General features: G+C 49.1%; 9 protein-coding genes across 9 annotated transcripts; 4 read left to right on the top strand and 5 right to left on the bottom strand.

Annotated features, from left to right (window-relative positions):
* Window positions 1-831: 831 nt before the first annotated feature.
* Window positions 832-4,415, bottom strand: N7516_002662 (peroxidase/cytochrome P450 family protein; the record flags this gene model as incomplete). Its single annotated transcript, XM_057215382.1, has 7 exons — window positions 832-1,158; window positions 1,233-1,359; window positions 1,415-3,599; window positions 3,664-3,856; window positions 3,905-3,953; window positions 4,010-4,107; window positions 4,167-4,415. 7 exons carry the CDS (start codon window positions 4,413-4,415, stop codon window positions 832-834), a joined length of 3,228 nt encoding a protein of 1,075 aa, XP_057077265.1.
* Window positions 4,416-6,035: 1,620 nt separating this feature from the next.
* Window positions 6,036-7,165, top strand: N7516_002663 (trans-2-enoyl-CoA reductase (NADPH) TSC13; the record flags this gene model as incomplete). The annotated part of the gene is made up of 3 exons (XM_057215383.1): window positions 6,036-6,075; window positions 6,162-6,377; window positions 6,483-7,165. The coding sequence occupies 3 exons, from the start codon at window positions 6,036-6,038 to the stop codon at window positions 7,163-7,165; spliced, it is 939 nt and encodes a 312-aa protein (XP_057077266.1).
* A 486-nt stretch (window positions 7,166-7,651) lies between these two features.
* N7516_002664 (putative alpha-1,6-mannosyltransferase subunit) lies at window positions 7,652-8,761 on the bottom strand (the record flags this gene model as incomplete). The annotated part of the gene is made up of 3 exons (XM_057215384.1): window positions 7,652-7,882; window positions 7,968-8,401; window positions 8,479-8,761. The coding sequence occupies 3 exons, from the start codon at window positions 8,759-8,761 to the stop codon at window positions 7,652-7,654; spliced, it is 948 nt and encodes a 315-aa protein (XP_057077267.1).
* Window positions 8,762-9,243: 482 nt separating this feature from the next.
* On the bottom strand, window positions 9,244-10,452 carry N7516_002665 (carbon-nitrogen hydrolase family protein; the record flags this gene model as incomplete). The annotated part of the gene is made up of 3 exons (XM_057215385.1): window positions 9,244-9,503; window positions 9,555-9,870; window positions 9,976-10,452. 3 exons carry the CDS (start codon window positions 10,450-10,452, stop codon window positions 9,244-9,246), a joined length of 1,053 nt encoding a protein of 350 aa, XP_057077268.1.
* Window positions 10,453-10,826: 374 nt separating this feature from the next.
* On the top strand, window positions 10,827-13,467 carry N7516_002666 (uncharacterized protein; the record flags this gene model as incomplete). Its single annotated transcript, XM_057215386.1, has 8 exons — window positions 10,827-10,907; window positions 10,960-11,005; window positions 11,058-11,106; window positions 11,156-11,780; window positions 11,836-11,898; window positions 11,953-12,285; window positions 12,359-12,808; window positions 12,865-13,467. The coding sequence occupies 8 exons, from the start codon at window positions 10,827-10,829 to the stop codon at window positions 13,465-13,467; spliced, it is 2,250 nt and encodes a 749-aa protein (XP_057077269.1).
* A 328-nt stretch (window positions 13,468-13,795) lies between these two features.
* On the bottom strand, window positions 13,796-14,446 carry N7516_002667 (mitochondrial 54S ribosomal protein bL28m; the record flags this gene model as incomplete). Its single annotated transcript, XM_057215387.1, has 1 exon — window positions 13,796-14,446. One exon carries the CDS (start codon window positions 14,444-14,446, stop codon window positions 13,796-13,798), a length of 651 nt encoding a protein of 216 aa, XP_057077270.1.
* A 325-nt stretch (window positions 14,447-14,771) lies between these two features.
* rvb1 (RuvB family ATP-dependent DNA helicase pontin) lies at window positions 14,772-16,351 on the top strand (the record flags this gene model as incomplete). Its single annotated transcript, XM_057215388.1, has 4 exons — window positions 14,772-14,915; window positions 14,994-15,213; window positions 15,276-15,823; window positions 15,887-16,351. The coding sequence occupies 4 exons, from the start codon at window positions 14,772-14,774 to the stop codon at window positions 16,349-16,351; spliced, it is 1,377 nt and encodes a 458-aa protein (XP_057077271.1).
* Window positions 16,352-16,864: 513 nt separating this feature from the next.
* N7516_002669 (v-SNARE protein VTI1) lies at window positions 16,865-17,712 on the top strand (the record flags this gene model as incomplete). The annotated part of the gene is made up of 3 exons (XM_057215389.1): window positions 16,865-17,044; window positions 17,147-17,553; window positions 17,625-17,712. The coding sequence occupies 3 exons, from the start codon at window positions 16,865-16,867 to the stop codon at window positions 17,710-17,712; spliced, it is 675 nt and encodes a 224-aa protein (XP_057077272.1).
* Window positions 17,713-18,038: 326 nt separating this feature from the next.
* On the bottom strand, window positions 18,039-19,040 carry N7516_002670 (DSC3 family protein; the record flags this gene model as incomplete). Its single annotated transcript, XM_057215390.1, has 1 exon — window positions 18,039-19,040. One exon carries the CDS (start codon window positions 19,038-19,040, stop codon window positions 18,039-18,041), a length of 1,002 nt encoding a protein of 333 aa, XP_057077273.1.
* Window positions 19,041-19,205: the final 165 nt, after the last annotated feature.

The raw sequence follows: 19,205 nt of genomic DNA on the forward strand, positions 1-19,205 counted from the left end.
ACATGAGGCAGTCGAGAGATTCCAGGAGGGTTGTCTCCCAGAGAGGGTGGATTGAGAAGGTCGTAAAGACCGGTGTCGCGGAGGAAGCGCGAAGATGCCTTATGACGTTTTTGGTGCTGCTTTGCCGCCTCAACGAAAATCGAATCGACTCGGCGTGATCAACACCTGGGAAATGTCTCACTGTCAATAAAAAAGCAATTCAAAGAGATACTAAATCGAATCTACTAACCAATCGAGAAGGAAGCTGAGTAAGAAAGCTCAACTCGAGAGCTGAGAGGATGAGATATCGGGTAAGTCGGTCAAATAAGGGAAAACGGGTGCAGGTCGTTATCCCTCAAAGTCTGACGTAGAGGTAATGAGAAGGGTATGTCAAAAGGGAAAGATGACAGGAGGTGGGGGTGTGGTTGGTTGATAAAAGAGAAGAGAGAAAGGACGAGCCAACGTGAAGAGAAGCTGGTTCTTGCCGGCAGAAGGCAGAAGGGCGGAGCGGCTCTCTGACTGATTTCCCCCCGCTAGGCCTGAGGCATCGACTTGTCTTTCCACTTATCTCAGGCACAAAAGATGAACCTTGGTATTGTTGGATTTTATTATACAGAGAAATACACTCGAACTACAGTCTCTCCACTACTCTTTTTGATTTTTTTTTTTTTTTTAAAAAAAAGGATGTGGGACTTCAGATTCAAAACTAGCTCCAATTTTATTGATGCGCGACGCGGTGGACCACATCTCTTAAGAAAAACGCATGCACACTATACAAACAACCAACCTTGAACATTATAGAGACCTCTCAAACGAAATCCACATCGTTTGAAATCCTCACTTATACAGTCCTTACTCCCTCCTGGCAGGCAGGTCTCCGTCCCATTGGATTTTCATAGTCACCGGGAATGGAGAGAAGCTACTGTGCTCGGCGTCCATATACATGGCGATTCCTCCCAGTGCATCGAGCCTCTTCAAATGACCTTGGGGCCCGGGGGCGCGACGGACATTATCCAGTCGCCCAAGAACCTTGAGCATAGTGGAAAGTGCAAGAGGGCACATCTTAACGCCAATGCATTCATGAGGACCGAAGCCAAAGTGAGTGTATAAGCTCATGTCACGGTCAAGACGGACCTTGTCGGGATCGGGGAAGGCAACAGGATCGCGTCCTGCGACTACCTATATTTCGTACGGTCTGTTAATATCTGAATATCAAGAGAGGGAGAGGGGGAAAAAAACACCAAAAGACTTACCAGGTTGCAAATGATCTCCTGGCCAGCTTTCAAAGTGACCTTCTCACCGTTATCTTCGACCACCGTTGGCTTAGTGACAACGCGTGGCAATGCCACCGAGCAGCGGAGTCTCGCTCCTTCCATAAAGCTGTATATATTCAGTATGGCCTCTTACATCCTAACTGGGATATGAAGAAACTTACTATCGCACAAGAAGCTCGTCGGCCTCAGGAGTGTCCTCCCTAGACAAGCGCTGGATCTCAGCCAGATGCTCCGCCGCTTCTTCGGAGAGGTAATAGTCGATGCACTGGGAGAAAAGCTGGCCTTGATTGGCAACCAAAGCACCAGCCGTGGGAAGAATGTGCGACCACACAACGTCCTTAACTGGTAACTTGCTGTCGAGCAAGCGTTGGATCATATGGACACCATATTCACTCAAGATGTCATGGCGGTGTAGGCGGTTGACCAGGTTGGAAATGAACCCAGTCTTAGCAACGAGTTCGACGTTAGCTAGCGTCAACTCGCCCAGCTGCTGTGCAACATTACGAGCAGTCTGGCAAAGTTGGAAAGACTTGGACACGTCAACATCGTAGAAAATAGAAGCGAATATCACGGCCAGAATCTGGTACAACTCCTGCTCACTGAACACGCCTCTTGGGTTTGACTCTGTCTTGAGAGACAGGGAGAAGACGTTGGCACAGAAGTGAACTTGGGCGAGAACAGCAACATCACGAACGATGTCGACCTGATTGACGCCAGCAACCTTGTATGAGTTCCGCTCAAGGAGTTTCAGAGTAATGTCCTCGTAGAAGGCCTTCACTTCTGATTCCCACTTGTCACGATGTAGAGCAGCACCAAGCATCTTTCGAGAAGCTGCGTTAGCAGGAAGATCACCCGACAAGGCGAAGTCTCGGCCATAAGGACGGCCACTGTTCTCCATCAAAAATTGAATCTTGTCACCCCACACTACCTTGAATCCTTCTTGGTCTTTCAAGATCTTTTCACAGGCAGGGTGAGAGTTGATGAAGAGGGCCGGGACTTTATAAAATGGTCGGTCAAAGCTGTAGGTTTTAGCCTTACCAAGGCTGGCCAGGATCTTCTTATTCTCGTCAGGCACAACCATCGGGAAGTGTGCGTAAACCGAGTCGCGGCGGAAATGATTAGGGAAAGCCTTCAGGATCAGTTTGTAGAAGACCTGACCTCCGTCAATGGAGACGTCATTGTTGATCTCGTTGTATGCCCAGTTTGTAAGATGCTTCGGTGTGAAGTCGACAGTATAGAAGCGATCGCCACGAACCAAAGCAACTGCGTCTGAGAGAATGGCCCTCGAGGTCGTGAAATTGGTGCATAGACCGCTGCCCGGGGTCATAGCCTGTTTGGCCTCTTCGAGAATAAGGCCCGGGTACAACTCAACAAGGTCGGGGTGGTCATAGAAATGCTTAAGCTGGTCCGCAACGTATGGGTCCGGGTTGATCTCTTCAAAGGTTTGATAGGAAGCCAAACCAAAGTACTGACGGAATTCGTTCAAGGTAGCCAAATTCCAAGAGCGTGCCTGCTTGATGCCGAGAACTTCAATGCCTCTGAAAACATCCGGCACATTCAAAGCACCGAAAGCTCCAGCAGGATCCTCAACACCCTCCTCGAAGATCTTGACCAAATCATTATCATCAAATTTTCCATCTGCTTGGCGTTGCAATTTGGCAAAAGGACGTTCTTGAGGATCTGCTGGGAGCTTTGATTCCCATTGGCGAAGACCCCCTGTGAATTCCTGCAAACTAAGCTGCTTGTGATCTTGTCCATTAAATAGCTCTTTATAAAGATCCTCTGACCATTTTTCATCCCGAGCCGAGACACAAGAATGCCAGCGATAAACAAGATTGAATTCGGCAGATACTTGGTTTCCGGTTGCCTGGGCAGGCGCCTGGCCGAGCAAGCCATCCTTTATCTCGGCACGGGGATCCAAACTCCACACACTGTCAGTTCGGTTGATGTTGAGAATTGTCCGGACATAGTCCTTTAGAATGATGTTAACATAAAGACCACAAGTAACCAGTCTTGCGGTCTGGAAGAGATCATTATCCCAGGTGGCATAGGCTTCTGCCTTTGACTCATCCGGTTTCGTGAAACGACCACATTCATTTATAGCTGCCAGTTGGGTGACAACCGAGTTGTGGAAACGGTTGAACATGATGAGAAGGACGCCAACGCCCGGGGGAATCCCAAAACCCGCTTGGTGGAAAAGCAGTCGGGTTTCAACTTTCCATCTTTGAATGTTCTGACTGTATCCTGTTCTTTCTGGTTGTTGCCATAAAGCGGAGACAAGTCCAAGTATGAGGACGTCAAAGATTTCGTTTGGTCCCTGGGATCCGTTTGGAACAAGTCTAACAACTGTTAGCCTCCATTATTCTACCATATCTTCGCATAGATCTCAACCAATAGCACAATAACCCACCGTGGATGATAACTGAGGCAAGATAGAATAGCACGCTAGAGATCTTGTTCGGGTGCTCCTTGAAATCCTTCCGGGCCAAGAGACTATCGAAAAGAGCCTCTGGCTCCGGAAGAGCAGCAGGCTGCATAGTCTTCGGACGGACAGACCGTGCATATGGAGTGCCAGCAGCGCCAATCTGAGGCCAGAAAGTGTTCTAGAGTTTATTAGCAAAGATTCCCAACTTTATGGGGACAATTCCTACGTTTCCTGATCCATCAGCCTTCCGGTATGCGGTATCACGTCCAAGATAGCTACCTCACCGGTTAGTCACTGCCCGACATTTTCCACACTGACTAACATGACTCACGAGATAGGTGGGTGCTCTAGATCACCCCACAACTGGGTCAGGAAGGCATTGGTCAGCTCCTTGCCGTTGCGGGATGTCGAAGGCAAGCCAGCAGCAAGCTGTAGAGGGTAGAGGAGTTAGAGTGAGTACATAGCCAATTCCTCGTTGAAACACAAACCTGAATCACACGCTCCATGGTATAATCTCTGTCATTCACAGCCTCACCAGTTACGGCAGATTTGGCAACCTCCGCCAAAGTTTTGGCATCATTCAGGTCAAAATGGAGTAGGTCCTTAGCAAGGCCCGTCACAGTTGGCTCTTGTACATAGCTGCCATCACCAGTTTGAGTGGGCAAGGGCCGCAAGGCTGCAGTCACAACTTGCTCGATCTGAGCAAGTTTGCTGCTGGAATTGGACTCTTCAGACATGGTGAATTGACGATATAATACAATGGTATAGTGCAGAATTCGATTGTGAACTGTGATTAACACGTTAACTCCAATGTCATAGATTTCAGCCGGGTGATACATGTATTTTCCGACTAAAGGTTTTAAGAAGACCTTGAGCTAGGGCCGAACAGTACAAAGTAGAGGTCGAGCAAAAGGAAGACAATAATAACAATCAATAATATAGCGATTGGTAACTTACCGGTATATGTTAAACAAAGTCAGGTAGGCTGAAATGTCGAGGCAATAAGGTGGAGGAAAGCTTAGGAACAACTCAAAGTCAGTTTATAGTATACCAATCACAGGTAGTTAGGATAGTTTGGAAAAGAAGTAGTGAATTATCATGCGATCATTTCGGCGGAAATGGGATAGGATATATGATTACAATAAGCCTCCCGTGGGGAATCACGGAGTAAGCCGAGAGCCATCAGGCGAGCAGAGCGTACGGCTGAGGACATCTCACACTCTAAAAGTCTAGGCGCGCATTCATTCGTGGTCATTCTTAGCGCAAGGTGGAGCTGGGTGAAGAGGAACACCCCACTAGCTGCTGTGAGCAATTGGATATCTCTGATTCGTACATGTTATACGGACTCTCCCCTGTCAAGTCTTATGGCATTTGTGCCTAGACCAATTAAATGACTGGCGGATAACCCGGAATACGACTACCTAGCTAACTTGATAGACATGAGGCTATATTAGCACATTCAATGGTTTGATTTAGTAGCTTCGCAGGGGGGGATGTGGTCTAAACCGCACAATGTGATTGGAGCAATGACAGCGGCTGGATGGGTCCGAAGATCTGCAACATCCTCGGGCTCTGCAAAAATAATGTTTTCTTGGAGAAAATAATACTAACAACATTAACAATGGAAGGTCTTCTGTGGGTTGTCCCGGTTGCGACGTTTGATTGGTGATGCTGTTCGGCCAGATTAACCGTGCAAGATGGAGCTGAGACCGACAGGGTAGACAAGGCGATATCATTCGATTCTGATTCGACCGTTACCATTCTGTGTATGACAGTAGCTCGTTTTTCTCAGCTCCCACAAAACCCAGCACTGCCTTACAACCCTTATGCCCCACTATAATGCATATTGTGCCCCGTTGGCTTCCAAGGGGGGCGGGTTGCTTCAGCTGAACGGCCAAATGACTTGGGAGGCTATGTACGAAGTGCATAACTATATAACCTTTGTTATCCCAGTAGATAATGGAATTCACGGTTGGTTGCCTTCTGAAATACTGCATTGAACATGTGCCATGGGCGGACATGTTAGTCCAATTTCTAAGGTGAAGTGAGTGCAGAAGAGATTATCCGGAGCAACATGACATAGCGTGAAAAAGCCAAGACACAAAGATCGCATGTAGCACTCTGTACAACCTCAGTAAGCTGCCAAAGCAGCCTTAGAACGCATGACAGGAATGCACAAATATTGGATTTTCGGATATTTAGCCTCAGGCGTCAAACACGTGATGTCAACCGAGGCCCAACTTGTAGATTGTTGGGACTGCACCTTTTTTTGGCCAGTCGCGATTTCCAGTTCTTTTGGTGGTCTCAAATAAGGTCCATAATTGAAGCATTATCTCTGCTTGAACCAAGTTATCATCATGGCGGCTGGTAAAATTACGCTCGTCGTTCAGCCAAGGGGTATGCATCCATAGCTCTTGTTTGCCCAAAGCTCTCAGCAAGGCCACAAAGAGAGTAGTCTGAAAGCATCGCTAATCTAAACGCAGGCAAGCCCATTCAGAAGCTCCCCAAGGAAATTGAGATTCCTCTCAATGCCTCCAGTGAAGAATTGCACACTGCGCTCTCCGCAGCATCCGGCTGCTCAGTCCACCGAATGAGAATCACCAAAGGTAGTGACCACAGCGTGGTCCCCAACTCGATCAACACGATCATCGAGGACACTGGCCTGCGAAACTCAAGCGTGATCTACGTCAAGGATCTCGGTGCGTGTCTATACCCCATACCACGGACAATGCGAATCCAACCCCTAGGATCAGCACACTGTTCCAAACCAACAAAAAACTAACTATATTTCTTCAACACAACAGGACCCCAAATCGCCTGGCGCACCGTCTTCATCATCGAATACCTCGGGCCCCTCCTGATCCCCGCGCTATTCCTCTTCCCACTCCGACCCCTCCTATACTTCACCTTCGACAAGCCCCTCCCCTCCCCCTCAGACCTCCAGCTCCTAGTTTGCACGTTGCTCTCCGTGCACTTCCTGAAGCGCGAGTTCGAGACAATCTTTGTCCACCGTTTCAGCAGCGCCACCATGCCCGCCCGCAACATCGTCAAGAACAGCGCCCACTACTGGGTTCTGGCCGGTTTCAACATCGCCTACTGGGTGTTCCGCCCGGACGCGGCTGCCGCCACCAGTACTCCCAACCAGGCTCTTGTGTATGCCGGACTGGCGCTGTTTGTCTTCGGTGAGCTGGCGAATCTGAATGCTCACTACATCCTGCGTAATCTCCGTCGGCCTGGTACTACTGAGCGCGGCATTCCGTCTGGATTCGGTTTCAGCGTCGTTACCTGCCCCAACTACTTCTTTGAGATTCTGGCTTGGTTGGGTATTTTCCTTGTCAGTCAGTTGAACTGGAGTGTACTCTTCTTCGTTGTTGTTGGTGGGTTGCAGATGTGGAGCTGGGGTTGGAAGAAGGAGAAGCGCTACCGCAAGGAGTTTGGTGACAAGTATAAGAAGAAGCGCGCTGTCATCTTCCCTGGCCTTGCCTAAGAAGTTGGCGGAATTGTCAAGTCCAGGCTTGGTATTTGGCTATCCCATATGCTACCTATGGCATTGAGCTGAGTCATTGAGTGGATGGACCTCGGGAGAAGAGAAAGAAAATTATAGCAAGCGATCAGACTGCCTTTGTTGACGGCTTGAAAAAAAGTCCCAGGCAGCCTATCGAGCAACCCTAGTTGTCATGATAAACGGTATGCGCTAATTACTGACATCACGAGACGATGTATTATCTTAGCATTGGACATAGTTAAAAATGAATGATTATCGTGTCCCTTTTGCAGCTATGCATGCCAATTGAAAGCAAAAAAAAATACGCCATATGTTGGAGTCTCCACGACCAAACGCTGACCAACCCTAAAACAGTACCCGTGAACGAGAGAAAGATCCAAAGCAAAACGCCATTCCCCCCACGTGGAAACAGTGGACTCCTAAATACAAGCGCCACTTCAAGAACACAGTTCTTGGGCCTCAGCCTGTCTAATCGCTCTGTGTCTTCTTCTCCCATATCTTATAATATGGCTCTAGTTCGTGAGAACAGTCCCGGCCTTCTGTATCTTCACACCCATGGAATTGGATCACGAGGTCACCATCCTTGTAGGTACCATCCAAAGAAGCATCCGGAGAGCCATTGCTATAGGAGCTCAGAATGCGCTGAGGGACCAACGCGGCTCGGGCAAGGACAGTTGGATGCCACTGCATGATGTGATCCTAGCAGAATTAAGGTCAGTATCAAGGCTCTTCAAGCTGTATCTTTATAAAGATAGAGAGTAATGGGGTAAAATATTTGTCTTACCAGTCCATGGGTCTCCGCCTTAGCGAAGTTATAGTTGCGGTAAAGCGGGTCAAACCAGGCGTCTAGAAAGAAACGGGCATATTCTCCATTCTTCAAAATGAAGCTTCCGGGGTTCAGATTTTCGCTGTCTTGGGTGATGATAAGGTCCACGTCCTTTTCCTTCTGGTGCGCGAACGTCTTGATAATACTATCTGGCGGCACAATGGGCACATCCCTCATCATTAAGTCATCCAGACGGCCCTTCTCCAGAATGTGAGACTTGAGGGATTTGGTAGGGTTCATGATCAAAGCATTAGTCGCGAGATGGAAGAAATATGCCGAGCGAGGATATGTAGCCATGGCATGGCGCATGGCTGGTGCAACCGCCCAGCTCATTGGGGCATCGCCAACGGCTTCGTCGTAATCCGATGCACTTGCGAAGAAGTTGGTGTAGCCTGTTCCCGCGTGAGAGTTAGATCAAGTTCATTGCGAACGAAGCTCTTCTACAATATTCCACAGAAGATTTTCTTACCATGACGCTTGGCATAATCCTCCCGGTTTGCAACGATCTTTTTGAGATAGCTATCGCTGTATCGTTGACGATCTAGCAGTGTGACGATTACCACACCAGAAGTCCCCACCGGAGCGACAACGGACGTAGAGGCTGAGGAATAGAAGTATTGGAGGAGATATATTAGGGATAATATTGCGAGTGCCAGGACAGCGAACGACTTTAATTGTTTCCTGCGATAGGATGACATTCGAGAGGAAGGTAGAGGATGCGGGCTCCGCCGCGGAGGTAACGCGAACTGCATGAAGGCGTGGACTCGTCCCTATTGTGAGATTATACAAACAGGGACAGTATTTCGGATTAAATCAGATCATAATCAGAGAGAGGGGCAATGTCGAAAGTCGAGACTTGAAGAAAGAGACTTGAAGATCGACGCGGGTGCGAAGATCCCGAGATGTGGCGTCCGAATGCGGCCCACCTTCTGGCCGCATTCCAACAAACTTCCATTTGGAGATCCCGCATCCAGTGCGAATTTATATTTAGGATATTGAAGATAATTAGGGATAAGGTGTGTATTACTTATCGATTGGCTCAATAGCACAGTATTTATTGGACAGGAATTATGAAAAAATTAAAAATATTTTCAATGTTGTCTGATGTATTTTATAGATCGGCCCTAGTACATGTCCGAGGCATCCCTTATATACATTGTTGACTCTTCTATATAGACCCAAATGATTTCTCAGCGTTATGACAGTGTAAAACAACACTGCTTCCCCCTGCTTCCTAGAACGGAGGAGGGTTCAAGTCCAACCCGTCAACCGTCAACCGGAATTCATCTCTTGAATAGCTTCCCGCAACATCCATATCAAGTCGACCTCGCTCACAATCCTCCAAGTCAATCTCGGAAATCACAAGCCCATTTTCGATGCTGGAGCCATCAGCTGCATCGTCAGTAGAGACTTCCCAAATAGGCTCAGCCACAACTTCACCCAAGGGTCCGACGATGCAGGAGCCACCACGCGAGATATAGCGATCTGGAGATTCTAAGAGACCATGAGTCATTTGAACACTTCAGTGAATAATACATCACGTACCTTCAGTAGCTTTACCCTGATCAGTGATCCAGGATGGTAGCTCATTGTAGCGTACGCACTGATTGCAAGAGAGCACGAAAGTGCGGCCTTCACCACCAATAGTCCGCATGAGAGGTAGCCAAGTATCACGGCTGTCAGCTGTGGGTGCGAGGTAGATGTTCACATTTTGTGAGTAAAGACTTTGACGAAGCAAAGGCATGAAGCTTTCCCAGCAGATAGCAGCGGCAATAGTAAGCTTGACTCCATTGAGCTCCGTAGTGATAGCTTTCAGAGTAGAAGGGGAGCCCTGTGCCCATACAAGACGTTCTGAGCCAGTCTTTTTCAACAGATTGAGGTCAGCATTAGTTTATAAATGTATTGCATTCAATGCCAGATCAAATCGATTACGTTTCACAGCAAAAATCAATGACGAGGTACTTACTGGCATGACCTTTCTTCTTTTCCCCAGAACACCCCGCAATGGATCGACATATAGCGCGGAGCAGTACATGCTCCCCCCGGCCTTTTCAATCAACCCAGTTGCAATAAAGACACCCGTCTCGCGGGACACCCGCTCGAGGAACTCTCTTGTCCCATCACCACGGTGGTCTCGACCTTGAGCTACAGGCAGCTTGCGCCCCACCCAGTCATCTCCCGCTCCAGCAGGCGTATCGCCCAGGTCAACGGCAGCACGGAAGTATTCAACAAATTGGTCCCGCCCATAGGGGGCACGTGCGCCAACAGCAGTTCCAAAGTCACAAGTACGAGGATACCCGCCTAGATAAGCTTCTGGGAAGAGCAAGAGATGGACACCTTTTGAAGCTGCATGCTGGGTGGTTTTCTTGAGAGCGGCGAGGGTCAACTCAAGTGTAGAGAGAGTGCGGGCTTGCGCCACAGCAACGGTGATTTTCTGAGGCATTATAGTGCAGCCTTCTTTATACTAGTGAAATATTTCGAAAGCGAAGGTTGAAAGGAGTCAAAATAAGTTGTCACCCTCTCAGCATTTTAACTACTCCATTCGGACTCTTTTCGGAGACTGTAATGTCCGACGGAATTTGGCATGCCGATGGGCTTGCATGGCAATTTCTCCAATGGTCTGAACTTAGCCTTGAATATAATTGGTTCAGATATCTCTATAAACATACTCAAATGAAGCCAAAGATAAAATAACAAAGTTTCAGTCTTCTTCCTTCTGTTAAATATTTAGTCACGTGGATAGATGGAGCCAAACCGGAATTGGCATCGGATATTTCAGTCCGATACACTCAGTGAGCCACCAAATGCCGTGTCCGAATGGAAAGAAACAAAGTAGCACCATCTAGAAAGAGGCAGAAAGCTCTGGCTTGTCGACGGTGTCGGTCACGAAAGCAAAAGGTGAGTGTACTCGATTACAGCCTTGAATCGCAGAAAAATTAACCAACGCCAGTGCACTGGAAGCAGACCGTGTGATAATTGCACAGCAGCGGATAAGGGTAAATATATAATGAAAAAAGAAACAAGGCAATCTTGTCTGACGTCGTATAGAATGCATCTCAACTGAGCCGGTGAGCCGAAAGGCTCGTGTTAGTACTGAGTAGGTCAAATCAACCATGCCACAAGTACTTTGCTAACTGCTTTTATAGATACACCCGATCACTCGAAGAAAGAATTATAGACCTCGAGTCTCAAATTCCAGATGAGAGGCCAGCAAGTCTCTCTGTCAGCCGGAGAACACGTACGCAGGAATCTCTGCATCAAAGAGGCAATGAAACAGACCGTGTTTCTCTGGCTTCTTTTGCATCAAGGCCACCATACTCTCGTAGTATGCCTCAGGGCGGCACCTCGTCAGACTCTAGCCAACTGCGATATTTGGCCCCGTGCCCATCACTGGCCTTGCCATACCCCCATGCGGCGGAGGGTTTTCCAGATCCTCATGGCCAATGTGGACATTCCAGCCTGTTGGTTGGCATACTAGCTACTCTCACAACCACTGGTTTCTCTGGATTCCCCCAAACACAGTCTGAAAGTCCAAACGCACACAACTTTTCTCAATCTACGGACCAGGTATTACAAGCAGATCGTGTCCCGCGGCTTTCAAATGAGGCATCTGACGGTTTGGTTCAAATATATTTGGAACGAGTCAACCCACGATATCCTTTTCTTCATCTCGCTACTTTTCTTAGTTGGTATGAATCTTGGAAGGCTCATTCGCAGATGGATAAGGCGAGAGATCAGCAGTTTTTATGGAAGGACTACTTTGTAACCATGGTATGCATCAAATATACTCGTTATTCCGATTTTATATTAATGTTCTATACACTAGGTGCATGCTGTTGCCCTGCTTTTAACACCTCGAGTCTCGGTCGATGACATTGCTACGTCTCAAGTAAGTGCGTATCAAATACTATATCTACGACCAAAGGGAAGGCTAACAACTTAGTCTTTGTACAATACTGCCATGCAATATCTTGCCCACGTTTTCGCGCAACCTGATTCTATTTTACATGCCCAGGCATATCTCCTTCTGACTCTGCATGCACTTCATTCTCCATCATCACAGATGATTGTCACTATTGTCTCTGCAATGATGAGATATTGTGTCATGGCCCAACTTCACTTAGCTGAGAGCGAACCACAGGTACAGAATCCTGCGTTTTCCTTGGAGGTCCAAACCCGCCGTCGAGTGTTTTGGTCAGCTTATGCTTTGGATCGATTTATAAGTTGGATTTATCACATTCCAAACAATATCATTGATGAACATATTAGCGTGGAGGTAGGTCATTTCTCAATAACCCCATCTTAGGATCTGCATCTGGGGAGGACATTGAAAATACTGACAAGGGTAGCTCTTTTCAAACGTCGGAGATGCGGACCTTTACCACGAAGGATCAGAGGATAGCCGCATTCGAATAGAAACACCATCGCAGAAAACACATGTCTCACCAGCCCTTCACCTATTCCGATGCAGGCGTATACAATCCCGGATCATCAGCACCATGATGCGATCTGATTTCAAAGAAATCGATGCTTCAACAACATGGCGAGAACACATGTTGGGCGAATTGGACTCCTGGAGGTCTCAATTACGGCCATTGAGCGATGTTGCCTCCAAAAGCTACACGAGCGATAGATGGGTTGGCATGGCTTACAACTACACGATCCTCCTGTTACACCAGCCAACCAAAGAAAACGTCTGTAATGGCTTTGGAGACCGATCAATCTCAGCCTGTGTTCAGATTGCTATGACATTTAGGACTTTCCAAAAAGACCGACAGACAGCACAACTATGGCCTGGGGTATGTACTCGAAAACCTTGTATTCTTCTCATCAACTGACCCAATCTGGTAATTAGCTCTTGAGCCAAGTTGCCGTAGGTATCACCCTTCTATACTGCTTCTGGGCGACTCCACCTCGACATCAGACTATCGCCTATCGATCACGAGAAGTCCCAGACGCATTACGCGCCTGCTCAACTGCGCTGGCCATTCTCGCTGAGAGATGGGTTCAGGCCGAACCTCTGCGTGATGTCTTCGATGTTCTAGCCAAAGAAGTTCCAATATACGGAACGGTAGAGGAAGACCCGCCACCTAGGCGCATTTCGGCGGAGTCTGCTTCCTACATCCAATCCCAGATGGCATTGCTCACGTCGATAATCATGCATCGGGGTGTCTTGCGCATGATACGCGAGATGACTACGGAGGATTTCCCTAGGAGTCTAGATGAGGAATTCCACCATCCACTGCCGGCATCGCATGACCAAACTATGCTTGGAAGTCTAGGAAGTCACATGTGCTCCGAAGAGTGTCCGTTTTTCCATGAACCAACTCATACTGGATCGATGGCTGGCATCGGTGCCCAAGCCTTCTCTCCACTTGAGAACGGGATTGGCAGTGGTTATGAGGTTGATGATGAGACGCTCATGTATCCACTGCTTTTTGGTTCGGCAGAATTTTAATTTCGATAAAGTACTATATTTCCTTTATACAAACCTGTTATGGATTTGGCGTAAAAATATAGTTAAATGAAACGTCAAAACGTCTTGACAACATTGAAGTGAACACGAAGTAAGATTGGAGTATAATACAGAAAACCCAATATGCAAATTGAAAAAAGAGACCGCACCCAAATTAGAAAGCTGTGGCCGTCCTTTCCGCCACGAGAAACGAGATAGCGTCAAAGATGGCACAAAATCCATGGTGCTCAAAAAACCGTCCATCGCTCTTCAGGATAGTGATACAAGCGCCTGTTCATTCCCCTCGACACGCAAGTTCGTACAAGCTACTCTAACGAGCATACGACTGGGTGCTTCGCCGAGAAGCGCGAGGCTTGGTCATTGCGTCAATGTCCAGGTTTTCGATTTTGTTCCTGATTTCCAGCCTGTGGTCCCGCATCCATTTGCCCATTGAAGGGGGTTCAGGAACGCCAAAGGCCTTGCGTTGCTTTGCGAATTTTTCCTTAATCGCTGGGGTCTGCATAACCTGGTGTCGAAGGTTCCATCCGAAAGGACCGAGTTCCTTGAGGCGTGTTGGCCGATCAGACAGCAAGTAGTTGTCTAGACCCTTAGCCTTGTAGATTGATCGCAATGCGCGACGAGTGACCTTGATAAACACCGGCTCGCCCAGAGCCTCGCTCTCAATCTTCTTTCGGCGCACGTTGGGCTTCCAGCTTCGTCGTGTCTTGCCTGCGTTGCGTCCCTTGGAGATCTTGTTACCGAATCGGATCGAAGCGCCACCGTAGAGACCGGTGTCAGCCTGCTTGTACCATTGGGATGGTCCGTAGGGGTAAACCGGGGCGGTTTCCGGTAGTTTCGGAACTGATTGCGTTGCCGGCGTTGTTGAGAAGGCTCGCTTTGGTGTGGCGATGGAAAGACTGCGGAAGGCCGAGACCAAAGAGAAGGGGGCGGCCATTGCAGATCTGGCGTGTAGTCCTGCCATTTTGTTTGACAGGTAACGGACTCTCGCAGAATGTAGAGAATGCAAAGAGCCGGAAAGTCGTTATAGACAACAGGCGGAGGAGAGGACCAACAGGGAAAGAATTTGGGGCAGCTCACCGCCCTGGGGGCGGCGTTCTCATTCGACGATCCTTGCTCGCGAATTTCGGCCAGAAGCATATCTCACAGAGAACCATCGCGTTACCTTTCTTCTTTCTATCTAAGCTAGTCCTTTGAAGCTTTGATTTATTTTTGCTTCCTTCTTCTCAACCCATTGACTTATCTTCCGTTAATATTTGTGGCTCTACTCGGCCACACCTCTCCCAAACATGGTCCAGATCAGTGAAGTGAAGGGTAACTCGCGCGAGAACAGGACCGCAGCGCATACACACATTCGGGGTCTAGGCTTACGCTCTGATGGAACTCCGGAGAGCAATGCAGATGGATTCGTGGGACAGGGAGCTGCCCGTGAGGTGAGTGGATGGCAACACTGAATCCACCAGGGTATCTGGCTAGCAGTGACGATAACTAACGATTAAACAATGGGGCAGGCATGCGGTGTTGTGGTGGATTTGATCAAGTCAAAGAAGATGGCTGGACGAGCTGTCCTGCTTGCTGGTGGCCCTGGTACCGGAAAGACTGCTCTGGCTCTTGCTGTATCACAGGAGCTGGGAACCAAGGTTCCTTTCTGTCCGATTGTTGGCAGCGAGATCTATTCTGCAGAGGTCAAGAAGACCGAGGCATTGATGGAGAACTTCCGGAGAGCTATTGGTATGCAATGCGACATTAGGAGAAGCGCAACAAGCGTGGATATCCAAGCTAACGTATGATAGGCCTCCGTGTTCGCGAAACAAAGGAAGTTTATGAGGGAGAAGTGACTGAGCTTACCCCCGAGGAGGCCGAGAACCCACTGGGCGGATACGGGCGCACAATTAGCCATTTGATCATCGGATTGAAGTCCGCTAAGGGCTCCAAGAAGCTGCGCCTGGACCCTAGCATCTACGAAGCCATCCAGAAGGAGCGTGTCACAGTCGGAGACGTCATCTACATTGAAGCTAACACCGGCTCATGCAAGCGAGTCGGACGATCGGATGCCTATGCGACCGAATTCGATCTCGAGGCTGAGGAGTATGTGCCTGTCCCCAAGGGCGAGGTTCACAAGAAGAAGGAGATTGTTCAGGATGTGACCCTTCACGACCTGGATATGGCCAACGCCCGACCCCAGGGCGGACAAGACGTGATGAGCATGATGGGCCAGCTGATGAAGCCCAAGAAGACGGAAATCACGGACAAATTGCGCCAGGAAATCAACAAGGTTGTCAACCGGTACATTGATCAGGGTGTCGCGGAGTTGGTTCCCGGTGTTCTCTTCATCGATGAGGTACGTCGATAAATTTATCCTGTGAATTATTGGATCACGTCTCTAACCCCATTTCTTCTCTAGGTACATATGCTCGACATTGAGTGCTTCACATATCTGAACCGTGCCCTCGAATCGACCATCTCCCCGATCGTCATCCTCGCCTCCAACCGTGGCCACACCGTTATCCGTGGTACCCACGAAATCAGTGCCGCACACGGTATTCCCCCTGATCTGCTTGCCCGCCTTCTTATCATCCCCACCAACCCCTACGCCCCCGAGGAGATTAAGACTATCATCCGGCTGCGCGCCAAGGTTGAAGGCCTCAGTATCACAGAACCTGCTTTGAACAAGGTCTCTGATCATGGCAGCAAGGTCAGCTTGCGGTATGCCCTGCAGCTGTTGGCCCCTGCAAGCATTCTCTCGCGCGTCAACGGCCGCCCCGGTGCAATCGAAGAGGCCGATGTTGCTGAATGCGAGGACCTCTTCCTGGATGCCAAGCGCAGCGCAATCATTCTTGGTCAAGACAGCAAGAATTTCCTGTCATGAATGACTATGAGGCTTGAGAATGTTCCATGATCTTGTATACCAAAGGGGTATCTTGGATGTTTATTGAAAAGGCGAATTGTTTTGTGTGGGCCTGGTGTTACGCTAATGCTATGTATCAAATTATATTTCTAACTTATTGCAACTTCAAGAAGATAAATGGTTGTAGACCCAAAGTGTAGATGTAGAGGTCATCGGATGTCGCAAATGCAACCCCGGGATGAATCACGTGTGTCTCACCGTCACCCGTTCCTGTTCCAACGTTTGTTAATCCTATCAGCACCTTTGGTTATTTTAAACTATTTTCTCTTTATATTCCCTAATACTCCGGGAAGGCTAGTCCACCTAGTTTGCAAAGCGAGACCACCATAACAAGATCCGATCGGACCGCCACTCAGCATTGAACAGCGTCACCCGCCCCAGATAAAGGTGGAGCCGACATCAACACATCAACCACCATTGCAGACAGCGGATCTTCACTTCCACCTAAACTAGATCACATATCATACAATCACAATGTCGAACCCACTGGAGACAGACGCCGGGTCGGAGATGTTCGCCAGCTACGAGAACGAGTTGAAGCTGGTACAAGCCGATCTGAACCAGAAGCTGGACCAGATCGCCGAGGCAAGCGGCGAGCAACGGAAATCAGCAATCGGCATCGCAACACAAGTCCTCGAAGAAGCAACAGAACTGGTGAGTCCATCAAGACCCTCAAGCTGTCTTCATGCGCCAAAATGCAAGAATAACGGACAATCGCAAGAACAACCAAAACTAACCCAATCAACCCTTATCTAGCTCGACCAGATGCGCATGGAGAAGCAGAACATCCCCTCAGCAGCCCGGTCAAAAGTCAACATCCGCTTCCGCAACTACTCAACCGACATCGACGAGGTCAAGCGCAAGCTCAAGTCCCTCTCGGATGACCGACAGGCACTCTTCGGCGACCGGTACACCGACGAGCCGCAGGATGAACACCTCGAACAAAGACAGCAGTTGCTTTCCGGCACGGACCGACTAGAGCGCAGCTCCGCGCGGTTGCAGCAGAGCCAGCGCATGGCGCTGGAGACGGAAGATGTTGCTCGCGGCACCCTCGGCACCCTGTATGAGCAGAGGGAGCAGATCACGAATGCTCGGAATAACTTGCAGCAGAGTGAGGGTTATGTCGACACTAGTATCAAGACTTTGAGGGGCATGGCCCGTAGGTACTGACTCCCCTTTGTCTCGTTCTGAACTTGATCTGGACGTGGTTGCTGACTGTTCGTGTGTTGTTTAGGATGGCTACGAATCGGATGATCACTATTGCTATCATTACGGTTCTGGTTCTTTTGATTTTCGCTGTCATTTATGGCAAGTTCCATTAGCGCTTGGGTCTGACGCTGGCGTTGTATACTCGGCCTTTATCTTTCATGTCCTTTTATTTTTGCTCTTACGTCTACACCAGCAAGGCTATTGCCTGCCTCTCTCTGTGTCTCTCGCATCTTTGTCATTATGTATGATAGCATCCGGCAAGTCTTGATACTGCTAGATCCAAGTCTCTGCTCCAAGCAAATCCGGTCTCTAATATACGACGGTTAACAGCCCAAACAAGTCCCAAGTCTTTATTGCCAAGTACCAAATAGCTTCAATTGGGGGGGTATCTCATAACACCAAATAACGAAAGAAAAGTAATATACATATCCCAACACCCTTAGTTCATAATCCTCATCGCCCCAAAAAGAGCATTAACAATGACACCCACACAAACAGCAACCCCCTTCCTCCAACTCCAAACCCCCTCCTCTCTGCGCAACCACATCGCACAGCCAACAGGCCAAAAGAACCCCATAACGGCCCCCCAAAGCATATCATCAATCGCCCCACGCGATCCAGATCCAATCCCACCCTCATCCTCCCCAACTCCACCCTCCCCACCAAGACCACCCTGCACCTGCGCCGCCGTCGACCCCTCATCCATCCAGCGGTCTTCAAGATCCCGCAGCTGGTCCCCAGTAGGCATAGTATCCGGCGTCCGGGAGACAGACTGCATGGCCAGGAACTGGGAGCGCAGAGCAGTGACCTCAGCCGCCGTGAAGCCCGCCGAGAGGAGGCGGTCGAAGCCGCGGGGTGCGGGTGTGGTAGTAGCCGACTGGGACTGGGGCTGTGATTGGTATTGGGGGCCAGGTTGTGCAAATGTGGAGGGTAGAGACGAGACATCCTTCGCTGGAGATTTCTTGCCTGCGTTGTTGGTTTGCTGCTTCTTCTGTTGTAGAAGGACTGTTGATGACACGCTTGCTTCGCTGGCTAGGTCTGCTTCTGAGAGCGCGATGTCACCGATCGAACAATGGATGTAGAGGCGTGGACGGGTATCCCGCACTGCCTGCTTGCCTTTGCCATGGTCGTCTGGGGTCTCGGGTTGGTCTGCTGTGGGGCGAGGGCTCCGGCTTGGTGATGGCGGGAGCTTTAGTGAGACTGCTAAGGCGGTTGTGTCTTCGAGGCCGCGGCCGGCGTAGATGAGACGCAGTCGGTGGGATGATAAGGGTTTAGGGAGTTCGGCTCGGACTAGTTGTTTTAGGCCGGCGCCTGTTGTGGTCTCGGGCTCTGGGACGTCTAGTTGGAGATCGGGGATTGAGGCGGAGAAGCGAACGGTGATGAGGAGCAGGTCGGTGTCTGGTTCGCCTACTCCGTGTGGAGAAAGGAAGGGTGAGGTCATGTTTTAGGTAAGAGGTAATATTGTGCTTTATATGGAATGGATTGAGGTCGCTCTATACAAAACCAATGACTGGTGTGTTTCAGGTTGGAGATGTGGTGCTTACCCCATTCCGGAGTCTCTGGGCCATATGCGTCAGGTGACACATTCTCTAAACAACTGTATACA

Source organism: Penicillium verrucosum, assembly GCF_028828655.1.
Source record: "Penicillium verrucosum strain IBT 35672 chromosome Unknown utg000001l_segment0_segment0, whole genome shotgun sequence".
NCBI classification, from domain to species: Eukaryota; Fungi; Ascomycota; class Eurotiomycetes; order Eurotiales; family Aspergillaceae; genus Penicillium; species Penicillium verrucosum.